The sequence below is a fragment of the Tiliqua scincoides genome, chromosome 10 (assembly GCF_035046505.1).
Source record: "Tiliqua scincoides isolate rTilSci1 chromosome 10, rTilSci1.hap2, whole genome shotgun sequence".
Taxonomy (NCBI): domain Eukaryota; kingdom Metazoa; phylum Chordata; class Lepidosauria; order Squamata; family Scincidae; genus Tiliqua; species Tiliqua scincoides.
Genome location: NC_089830.1, coordinates 2,824,956 through 2,835,823, shown reverse-complemented (window position 1 = coordinate 2,835,823; position 10,868 = coordinate 2,824,956). Strand labels below are relative to the sequence as shown.

The 10,868-nt window shown below is 50.8% G+C and overlaps 1 protein-coding gene across 1 annotated transcript; it reads left to right on the top strand.

Moving 5' to 3' along the window:
- The first annotated feature begins 4,738 nt into the window (after positions 1-4,738).
- On the top strand, positions 4,739-10,459 carry LOC136661685 (interferon alpha-inducible protein 27-like protein 2A). The gene is made up of 5 exons (XM_066639058.1): positions 4,739-4,854; positions 6,090-6,151; positions 7,858-7,899; positions 9,898-10,059; positions 10,153-10,459. Exons 2-5 carry the CDS (start codon positions 6,148-6,150, stop codon positions 10,227-10,229), a joined length of 285 nt encoding a protein of 94 aa, XP_066495155.1. The 5' UTR covers positions 4,739-4,854; positions 6,090-6,147; the 3' UTR covers positions 10,230-10,459.
- Positions 10,460-10,868: the final 409 nt, after the last annotated feature.

Below are 10,868 nucleotides of genomic sequence, written 5' to 3'. Positions count from 1 at the left end.
ATCCATTCTTCGGTTTCCTCATACTCTTCTTCCAAATTCAAGACATTGATGTGCCAGCAAAAAGCACTTATCTAACACCTACATAGCGCCTATCTAGCACCTATATAGTGCCTATATAACACCTACATAGCGCCTATCTAGCACCTATAGAGCGCCTGTATAAAGTCTATCTAACACATATAGAGCGCCTATCTAGCACCTATTAGAATGAAAGGAATCTATTTCAGGTGCCCAGAGAGATCCATTCTTCGGTTTCCTCATACTCTTCTTCCAAATTCAAGACATTGATGTGCCAGCAAAAAGCACTTATCTAACACCTACATAGCACCTATCTAGCACCTATATAGTGCCTATATAACACCTACATAGCGCCTATCTAGCACCTATAGAGCGCCTGTATAAAGTCTATCTAACACATATAGAGCGCCTATCTAGCACCTATTAGAATGAAAGGAATCTATTTCAGGTGCCCAGAGAGATCCATTCTTCGGTTTCCTCATACTCTTCTTCCAAATTCAAGACATTGATGTGCCAGCAAAAAGCACTTATCTAACACCTACATAGCGCCTATCTAGCACCTATATAGTGCCTATATAACACCTACATAGCGCCTATCTAGCACCTATATAACACCTACGTGGTGCCTATCTAGCACCTACAGAGCGCCTATATAAAGTCTATCTAGCACCTATAGGCGCTAGATAGGTGCTAAATAGGCACTCGAACTCGAGAAACAGTGTTTCTCGAACTTTTCTGGCCCGTGCCTCCCCTGATCCTGGTAGCCATTGGCCACGGCTCCCCCATTACAACACCTCACCTCAATTACCCCCAAAATGGGGATGGAGGTGTTATAATTATACACTAGAAACAAGGCTGCCAGCACTCTGAGGCTGCTAACCACACTTACCCGAGGGTAAGCCCCATTGAACAAAATAGACTGACTTCTGAGTAGACCTGGTTAGGATTGTGCCCTGAGTTTGTTAGCAGCACAGGTGCAGAGTTTTGGAAAGGGAGGGGGGAAGTGATGAACCTGCTGGCAGAGGGGAAGACTGTTTTGTGTGTATCTGCTCATTGCAAACTGATGCAAACTCAGACTGTTTGGCTAGAATCCTAACCCCACTTTCCTGGGAGTAAGTCCCATTGAACACAATAGGACTTACTTCTGAGTAGACCTCGCCAGGATTGTGCCTTTTACCTTACAATAGCAGCCAACAGAGTATCCCCCTCCCCCCAAAAAAGGAGGCAGGAGGAAAAAGGGGAATGGCTAAAAAGGAATGGGGATTTTCATTTTTAATCAATTTTTGGAGACAAAGCCATCAAGAGTGGCTTTTTTCTCTTTTTTGGAGGGGGAGCAAAAAGAGAGAGGTGAAGATCCTGGGTTAAGCTGATACAGACCCCAAGCCTATGTAGGCCTACTCAGAAGTAAGCCCCATTTGAGTCAATGGGGCTTACTCCCAGGAAAGTGTGGAAAGGATTGCAGCCACACCCAGCAAGATTACAACTCACCCCAAAGTAGATGGGGGCTGCTCACACACATACACCCAGCATGCAAATGCCACCCCTGTGCCCCCCAGGCACGACAGAGGGATGCAGGCTGGGGCATTTGCACACCCCACCCCCCACTAGGAGCAGGCTGGCTCCTTCCTTCCCTAGCAACCTTGACCAATCCCAGGATGCCCAAGGCGAGGGGCACACTGGGAAATGTAGTCCTTGGGGCAAGGTTGCACATGGAGAGAGCTCCATGATGAGATGTGGCACCTTTACCTGCCCACTGAGCCAGCCTTCTCTCCCACCTCCCCCCACCATGTTTCACACACACTCCCAGCCTCATGCTGCCCCATGCACCTCATTCACAGCTGCAGAAAAAGCAGCAAGTCAGCAGGCAGCACGTGCAGCAGAGCAGCCCAGCCCAGCGTCTCTCCCCGAGAAGCCTGGCGATGCCCCTGGAGGCGGGATGCACAGATTGAATACCTCGGTTATAGCCAAATAACCAGGAAAGGAAAACACAACTGCCTTGTGTCACAAAAAGCGGCTTTCTAGAACTCAAAATTGACCAGTGAGACTATTTCAAGAGCCAATGAGATGTTCTTATAGTACAGCATTGGAACCAATAAGGTGTGAAAAGGAGTCAACTCTGACTTCCGTGTGTCATGATACACTTATTCCTGCTAGCTGGGTAAAGAGGGACTTTTTCAAGTGTCATAGGCGGGTTGTCAAAAGTTTTTCTGCCCAGGTGCCAGGTGCCTTACATGTAACACCTGAGTAGGTACTGATGTACTGGGCACAACTGTCTGAGTTCAGCTCTCTGTTGGCATTCTGGTTGAATTGGGGCCAACACAAGGACCACCTCCCATGTTAAGCCCTGCAGTCCCGTGGGGGCGAGGGAGACGAACGGAGGACCCTTCCACCAATGTCATTGCTGCCTCATCGATGCTGCCTTCTTCCTGTGCAGTGATTGTCGCGCTGGAAAACCATGTGTGAGATCAAAGTTTGACAGCAAACAAAGTCTTTGTTTGCTTCTTCTCTCTACCTGGTGTGTGTGCCTTGTTGCTCCTGTTGCCTGCTGAGACCCCCCCCCCAATGCAGCCTGGTATTGGGCTCTGCAACAAAGGCAGGTGAGAAAACATCCGCCAGGCTCTGGCTCCCAAGATGTCCTTGCTGCGTTGACCTGACATTGTGGTTCTGAGCCAGCCTATCTCATTGTGAAGGAGGAAGGAGGTTCTCCTGATAGCCTTTGACCTTCTGGACTGGATGCTGGCAGAAGCACCTCCTGTTCTCACCTGCTGGTCTGCCCTCACCTGGCCGTGGCCGAGCACCACTGCCCTTGTAGTGAGCAGTGCAGGGTCAGTGTTAAGCCCCCCCATGGGTTCAGTGCGTCACTGGCCGTGTGGAGCCACCAGTTTCAGCCCCCAACCCGTGCCCTGCTATGAGGACCGCTGGGGCTTTGAGTTGGGGTGAGAGAGACGAAGTGATAGCTTTCTTATGAACTATGAACCCCAACTCAAAGCAATTTCAAAATTTTTTCATAATGAAGTAACCAGTATGTCCCCGCCGCTATTCAGATTTTTCAGTTCAAAATTCTCTCCCATTTGTTTTACTGTTGCAGTGACTCTTGGGGGAGCAACCAAGCCCCCAGGCTAGGTTGCTGGATAAGTGCAGGAAAGAATCAAGGAGCCAAGGAAGAGACGAGAGACAGACTTTTAGATTCAAAGCAGAGAGAGAGAGAGAGAGAGAAAAGCTGATTCTACTAGCCTCCTCCTGCGTTTTTATTGTACTTGCAACATTAACAGCTACATTCAGTTCTCAGATAAAGCCACATTAGAATCTCATACAGGGGTGAGAACAATGGGTGCTTCTTCACAGAGTGCTGTATCAGCTACTGTCACACTTCGGCCTGGGAACTAGCATCCCTGTCGGCATGCCGTAACAAGGGAGGGTTTGCCCGTTGCCATATCACCAAGGCTTTCTGTGTGCTTCTGCTTAAACAGCACTAAAACACCACATTTTACGGGTGCCCCAATACGGATCAAAGCAATCAACAAGGATATTGATCAGATAGCAGCATCTTTTTTTCGCAGAATTTTAGGGATCCCAAACTTAATTCGTGTTTCCACAATTATCCTAGAATTAGGTATTCATTTTCCAACAACTACAGCCTGGTTACTTACTTTTAAATATTGGCTTAAACTGTTTTTAAATTCTCATTCTGGTTCCCTTTTACACGATTTGTTATGAGACTCTTATTTCTCTTCTTGGTTTCGTTTGATAGACAATAAACTTGTTTCTCTCGATCTTTCATTAGAATCCCTGGCAGATATGAGTCTTCCAAGAGCGTATTCATTGATAAAAGACAAGCTCTTATCATCCGAATTTAACTATTTAAGTAATAACCTCAATCCTACTTGTTCCCCTCTTTCTCTTGGTTTAGCCCCATCTTTTGATCATGCACCTAACTATTTTCATACATTAACCAACCCGTTACATAGACGAGCCTTTATGTTAGCTCGCTTCAACATCTTCCCCTCGGCAGTTCATTCTGGCCGCTTTCTTAATATTCCACCGGAGAAAAGGCCCTTCTGTTAGGAGCCTCCTGATTTTTTGTTTCACATTCTCTTTCTTTGTCCAGTTCACCTCGATATTCGTAATCATTACCTTACTTCTTGGATTCCTTCTGATCTCTTCCCCTCTGATATTACTCTCTCCAAGTTCATGAGTGATGGTTGTGTTTCTCTGACTGCAGCTGTTGCTGGTTATCTATCCGAGATCCTTAAAGTAAGGTTGTCAGAATTTAAATAACCTTGGTATTTTGCTCTAAAATTGTTGCGTTTGTTATGCAAATTGTTGTGTCGATTTGTAAATTTTGATTGCAAATCGTGTTTGATATGCCAATAAAGGTTTCAGAAAGAAAGAAAGACCTCTGGGGCTGGCACCCAGGAACCTGGCCTGGCCAACCACGGGTGCCAGACCCACGGCTGGGTCCAGGAGAGTGGGCACTGCTGGGGCAGTGGGGATGGGGGGAAAGTGGGGTGGCGGTGAGAACTGCTGGAGGCGGCCAGCCGGGGGGGGGCAGGTCAGCGCGCATCTGGCCTCTGGATGGGGGGACCCCACGGCCACGTGGTCAAGGGGAGCAGCTGGGCGTCATCGCCCCCCCCCCACGATCCCGGGTGGGCGGAGCTGGTCCAGGGCAGCCCCTCCTCCTGGATCTGCAGCAGGGGCGGAGCGGCAGAGCATCGGTTTCGTTTCCTGGCTTCCCCGGGGCTGGAGCCGAGCCAGGGCCGCCTGCGCTGCGCGGCTGATGGGCAGAGACTCCGGCTGGCTCGCTGGGCTGCTGCGGGCCGAGCATCTCCGGAGGAGGTGAGGCAGGGTTGCACTGGAGCGGCCTGGCCGCGGTGGCCCTGCACGGCCCGCTGGCTCCCGAGCATGTGCAGAGTGCCCGGCGCTGCGTTCGCTGGACGGAGCTCCTGCGCCAGCCTCCTGCCTGCAGCAGCCCGGGCGCGTCTACCCCGGAGCAGGCCGGCTGTGCTCAGCGGGGCTTCTTCCGAGGAAAGGGCTGCAGCCAGGCAGGCAGGTGTTTCCGAGACCCCGCCTTGCCTAGCGGGGTCTCTGCCCCGAGGGGCTTGCAGCCCGGAGAGGACGAGGGAAGGAAGGGCAGGGCGAGCAGCAGCTGGGCCTTCCGTGGATCGGGAACGCGGGTGGGGGCAGGAGGCTGCTCAGGGTCGGGGGGCCGGGCATCGGGCCTAGATGCCTTTCGGAGGGGACAGGAACGATTTCTGGAGGAAAAGTCCATCACAGGTGACACGCCATGATGGGCACGTGCATGTCATTAGCCTGTGGAACTCCTTGCCACAGGATGTGGTGACGCGTCTGGCCTGGACGCCTTTAAAAGGGGATTGGACAAGTTTCTGGAGGAAAAATCCATTACGGGGTACAAGCCGTGATGTGTATGCGCAACCTCCTGATTTTAGAAATGGGTTATGTCAGAATGCCAGATGCAGGGGAGGGCACCAGGATGAGGTCTCTTGTTATCTGGTGTGCTCCCTGGGGCATTTGGTGGGCCGCTGTGAGATACAGGAAGCTGGACTAGATGGGCCTATGGCCTGAGCCAGTGGGGCTGTTCTTACGTTCTTATTGATGGAGCAAAAGTCCATCAAGGGTTGCAAGCCCTGAAGGGTCTGTATCACCTCCTGGTTTTTGAAGTGGGAGAGAATGCCAGATGCAGGGGAGGGCACCAGGATGCCCATCTCTGTGGTCTTGTGTGCTCTGGGAGGCATCTGGTGGGCCGCTGTGAGCTACAGGGAACCGGACTAGATGGGCCTTGGGTCTGATCCAGCAGGGCTCTTCTTGGGTGCTTAGGAGGGAGTTCCAGGCATGGGAGACAGGACAGGCAGCCTGAAAGAGCACGAGACCTTTGGATGGTGGATCAGCAGCAGGAAGAGCGAAGGTCACGGGAGGTCTTTGGCAGGTTGCGTGATTGGAGCGTGTGATGGCGCCTGAGCTGGCCTGGACAGGGGCCCACATGTGGATGACTGCCATGCAGTCTGGGAGTTCAAGGCCAGGGCTGACGCACTCTTGCTTCTTGTGCACTCTAGGGTCCTTGTGCACACACCATTCTAGGCACCGAGTGAACAAGGCATCCTAAGAAGCACGATGGGTAAGTGCGACTTCAGCTATGCGCACAGCATGGTCGCTCCTGCCCTCTCCTGTCTTCCCTGGTTTGGTTTGGCGTCTTCCCCCATTGTGTCTTTGTGACCCATTTGTTGAAGGTTCACGTTCACAGTTTGGGTGGATTTCCATTTTCATCGGTAGACCTATGGCAGAAGAGGGGATGGGGCATGAAATACAGAAGCATTGTCTTCTGTGTTTTCTTTACCCAGCAGATAATTAATCTGCCGAACTTCTTGCCACAGGATGCGGTGATGACATCTTGCCTAGATGCCTTTAAAAGGGAATTGGGCAAATTTCTGGAGGAAAAGTCCATCACAGGTTACTGTGATGACTGTATAAAACCTCTGGGTTTGAGCGGTGGCCCCTCTCTCAATGCCAGATGTAAGGGTACAGCAACAAAATGCAGGGATCTTGTAGTCTTGAGTGCTCCGAGGCATCTTGTGGGCTGCTGGGAGGTACGGGAAGCAGGACTAGATTAGCCTTTGGCCTGATCCAATGGGGTTCTTCTAATGGTCTTATGTGGTAGTCGCAGGCTGCTTGCAGGGATCCGGTTTCAACATCCAGTTGGGTAAACTTGGCCAAGGTGCTGACCGTCCCTTTGCCCCAGGCTGTTGCCAGAATGTGATGACTGGCCTAAAACAGGCCTGGGCCAGTTCTAGACAAGCAGTCATGTCAGACCTTTGTTTTGCCACTTGGGGATCTGTAAATAGGACACAGCCTTGGGTAAAGATGGTTCTGGAATCGGGTCCTGCCTCCCAAAGAGCTGAAGCTGAGAACTGGAAATGCATTTGTAGCCCAGAGAGCAGAGGAATACATGGTTTCTGTAAACCACCACATCCGTGAGAGTGTCTTGGTGTGAGATTCCAGTCCTCAAGATACAGAATTCTGTGGTGAGGATTTGGAACCAAAGCAGCCGCTGGTAGGTCTTCTAATCACTGAAAGCAATGGGGTTGCCTATTCTCCCCGTCCTGCAAACTTTCCAGTCCCTGGGGGTCACTTCCGGGTTTTGTGGCAGCACTCCATGAGCATGTCAAGGAGAGGAACCTGAGCAGGAAGCAGACTGTTGCGGCTTGCTTTGGCAGCAGGTAGGAGGAAGGTGGCAGTGGCAGCCTCAGACCTGAAATCTGCCACCTCCTTGGACTCTCCGCAATCTGCCACTGAGGCAGCCTGCATCGGGTGGTCTCACGAATGGGCCGGTCATGGAGGGGGGGGAACAGCAGCATGATGATTGCCCCCACCCTGTGCTTCAGGGCCCCGTGTTTACTGTTGACCCTCTGCTGCTGGAAGTGGGGGTGGCCATTAAATGCGTTGGCGTGGGGGTCGCTAGCCAGGGGCTCCCATTTGCCCCTTCCCTGATAGCAGTGTCTGAAAGGGGGTTTTGCTGTCTGCTAAATGAGGTGTGAAATGCTTCCCCTTCTTTGAGTGAGGGTGCTAAATTCTGATAGGCGGCTCCTGTAAAAAGCACAGAGAGATGCCTTTCTGTGCACACATCTAAAAGCATACCTTTCCAGGTTGTGAGAGGGAAGTGCACTTTCTTTTTCGGGGGGGGGGGGAGTGAGAGCCCTGCCTCAGTTCCAGAAAGTGGCTTCCCACTCTCCTGCAAGATGAGGCCAGCTCCCTGCCAAGCCTTTTGCTCTGTCATGTGTGCTGAGCTTATGGAAGTCTTACCAATACCTGTCTCTTTTCCCTTAGATTCTGCAGCTCGAGCTCTAGTAGGGACGGTAGTTGGTGCAGGTAAGCTGCTAAAGGGTTTTTTGTTCCTTTCAGTTACTGGATAGGAGCAGGAAATATTGTTGTTGGCAGCCTTCAGTCTCGAAAGACTATGGTATCGCGCTCTGAAAGGTGGTTCTGGCACAGCATCTAGTGTGGCTGAAAAGGCCAATTCGGGAGTGACAATCTCTTCCACACTGGGAGCAAGTGTAGTGTGTCCCTGGTCTGTCTCCCTGGCTATGGGCCTTCCTTCTTTGCCTCTTTGCCTCAGACTGTTGCCCAAGTGTCTCTTCAAACTGGGAAAGGCCATGCTGCACAGCCTGCCTCCAAGCGGGCCGCTCAGAGGCCAGGGTTTCCCACTTGTTGAGGTCCACTCCTAAGGCCTTCAGATCCCTCTTGCAGATGTCCTTGTATCGCAGCTGTGATCTACCTGTAGGGCGCTTTCCCTGCACGAGTTCTCCATAGAGGAGATCCTTTGGGATTCAAGCCTTTACATCAGTGATTTTCAACTACTGTGCCCTGGCATGTCGGTGTGCCACGAGAGTTTGGGGCAGGAACATTTATTTGTAGGGCTATTGGATGTCCTGTTGGGAATACACCAGACCACATCATCAACCAGCCCACATTTTACCAGCCTACTAACCAAAGCATCAAGAAGAGGAAGGCTGTTACACGCTTTGCTGAAATCAAGATAAATTATATCTACAGCATTCCCACAATCCACTAAACTAGTAACTTGATCAAAAAAGAGAGAGGCAGAGAGAGAGATGAGATTAGTCCGGCAGGATTTATCCTTGACAAATCCATGTTGGCTTCTGCTAAGCCCTGTGTTGTTCTTAAGGTGCTTACAGGCTGACTTTTTTATGATCTAGTATCTTCCCAGATATTGAAGTCAGAGTGACCCATTTGCAGTTTCCTGGATCCTCTTCTTCCCTTTTCCGAAGACAGGGACACTGTTAGCTCACCGCTAGTCTTCCATTGTATAGTCTTAGTCCATTGTATAGAAGAGGGAATTTCAGCAAGTGCAGCTTCTCATCTCATAGAAGACAAGCTGCACCTGTTGAAATTCCCTCTTCTAGTAGTAGGCAACCTTCAGTCTCGAAAGACTCTGGTATCGCGCTCTGAATGGTGGTTCTGGAACAGCGTCTAGTGTGGCTGAAAAGGCCAATTTGGGAATGACAATCCCTTCCACACCGGGAGCAAGTGCAGTCTGTCCCTGATCTGTCTCCCTGGCTATGGGCCTTCCTTCTTTGCCTCTTTGCCTCAGACTGTTGGCCAAGTGTCTCTTCAAACTGGGAAAGGCCATGCTGCACAGCCTGCCTCCAAGTGGGCCGCTCAGAGGCCAGGGTTTCCCACTTGTTGAGGTCCACTCCTAAGGCCTTCAGATCCCTCTTGCAGATGTCCTTGTATCGCAGCTGTAGTCTACCTGTAGGGCGCTTTCCTTGCACGAGTTCTCCATAGAGGAGATCCTTTGGGATCCGGCCATCATCCATTCTCATGACATGACCGAGCCAACGCAGGCGTCTCTGTTTCAGCATCTGAGCATGTTTCATCTCTGAGCAGGAAAGATACCCCAGCACAAAGAGTGGAAACTGAGGCCCCACACCTCCTAGTGATGTCACAGACTTGAGTTGTATGTTTCTGAGGATGCACAAGATAAGTATGGTGAGCTCCACCTCTTGCCATTTGCCGCCATCCAGTCCCTTTGCTCACAGACCTGAACGCACCACGTAGACTCTAACAGACAGTTACGGTTCCTGCCCCGGTGCTTGAGTTTCTTCAGCATACCCATAGAGTCTACTTCTACTACTACTCCTAGAGCTGTGAATCCTACTTGAACGTGACAGAGTGCTTGCTGTCTGTACTCTTTCCGGCACAGCTTTTGTCAGGAACTGTTGCCACCGTTCCAGCACACCCTCAGAGCATCTCAGAAGATGATTTGGAGATAAATGGTGGTGTGGAACTTCTGCAAACTTTGTGTTTTGCCAAGGTTGCCATCGTGCTGCTGACTTGTCGTTTCAGGGGTCGCTTGCGTTGGCATCCCAGCCGTCGTTGCAGCCCTGGGGTTCACCGCAGGTGGAATTGCGGCTGGATCCGTGGCCGCAAAAATGATGTCTGCCTCTGCTATTGCCAATGGTGGAGGGGTGGCTGCTGGGAGCATCGTTGCTGTACTGCAGTCGCTGGGTATGCCTGCTGCTCTTGGGGAGGGACTGGTCTGGGAAACAGACCCCCCCCCCCTCCATCACCCTAACTGTGTTCTTCAATCTTGTCTTTCAGGTGCTGCAGGTTTGTCGGCCGCAACCAAGTTTGCAATGGCAGCAGGAGCAGCAGCTTTGGGGGCCATCATTCGCTGAAAGATACAAAGGCATGCCTTCCCCCCCGTTATCAAAAGAGCTGTTTTGAGAGGCACTCGCACAGCTCTGTTGGAACACGGGATCCTTGGATAAACAAATCAGCATAATGGAGAGAATCCCCTTTCCCTCAAAGCAAAGTGTGATTAAAGATTTGAGCTTTATTAAGAAGGACCAAAGATGGAAATTGCTTGCAAACACATAATAAAGACCCTTTCTTTGCCCTAAAATAATGCAGTATGTTCCTATCTTAGGTGGTTGCACGTAATTAGTAGTGAATTTGGTGCATCCGAGAAAAGGAAATTCATTCATTTTTATTTACAAATTTGTGCCCCACTTTATCTCCCTCTTGGACAGTCAAAGCCCAGGAAGTTTCCCGGAGTCCCCGCTCTAGCTTCTAGCACCCTAGCATCTAGCAACTAGAGACGGGACGGGGTGGGAAGGGGAGAAAAGAAGTTTCAAGCTCAATATATACCTACCTGTATTTCTGAGAAAATTGCCTTCGTGGAATCAAGAGGTCCTTTGAGCAGCTGTTGGAAACCCTGTCCAGACACAACAACATGGGTGTTGTACATGGTAGTAGAGTGACAACTATCTAGGAAAGTCAAACTCCTTTCCTATTGTAGGATTTTTGGAGTTGCT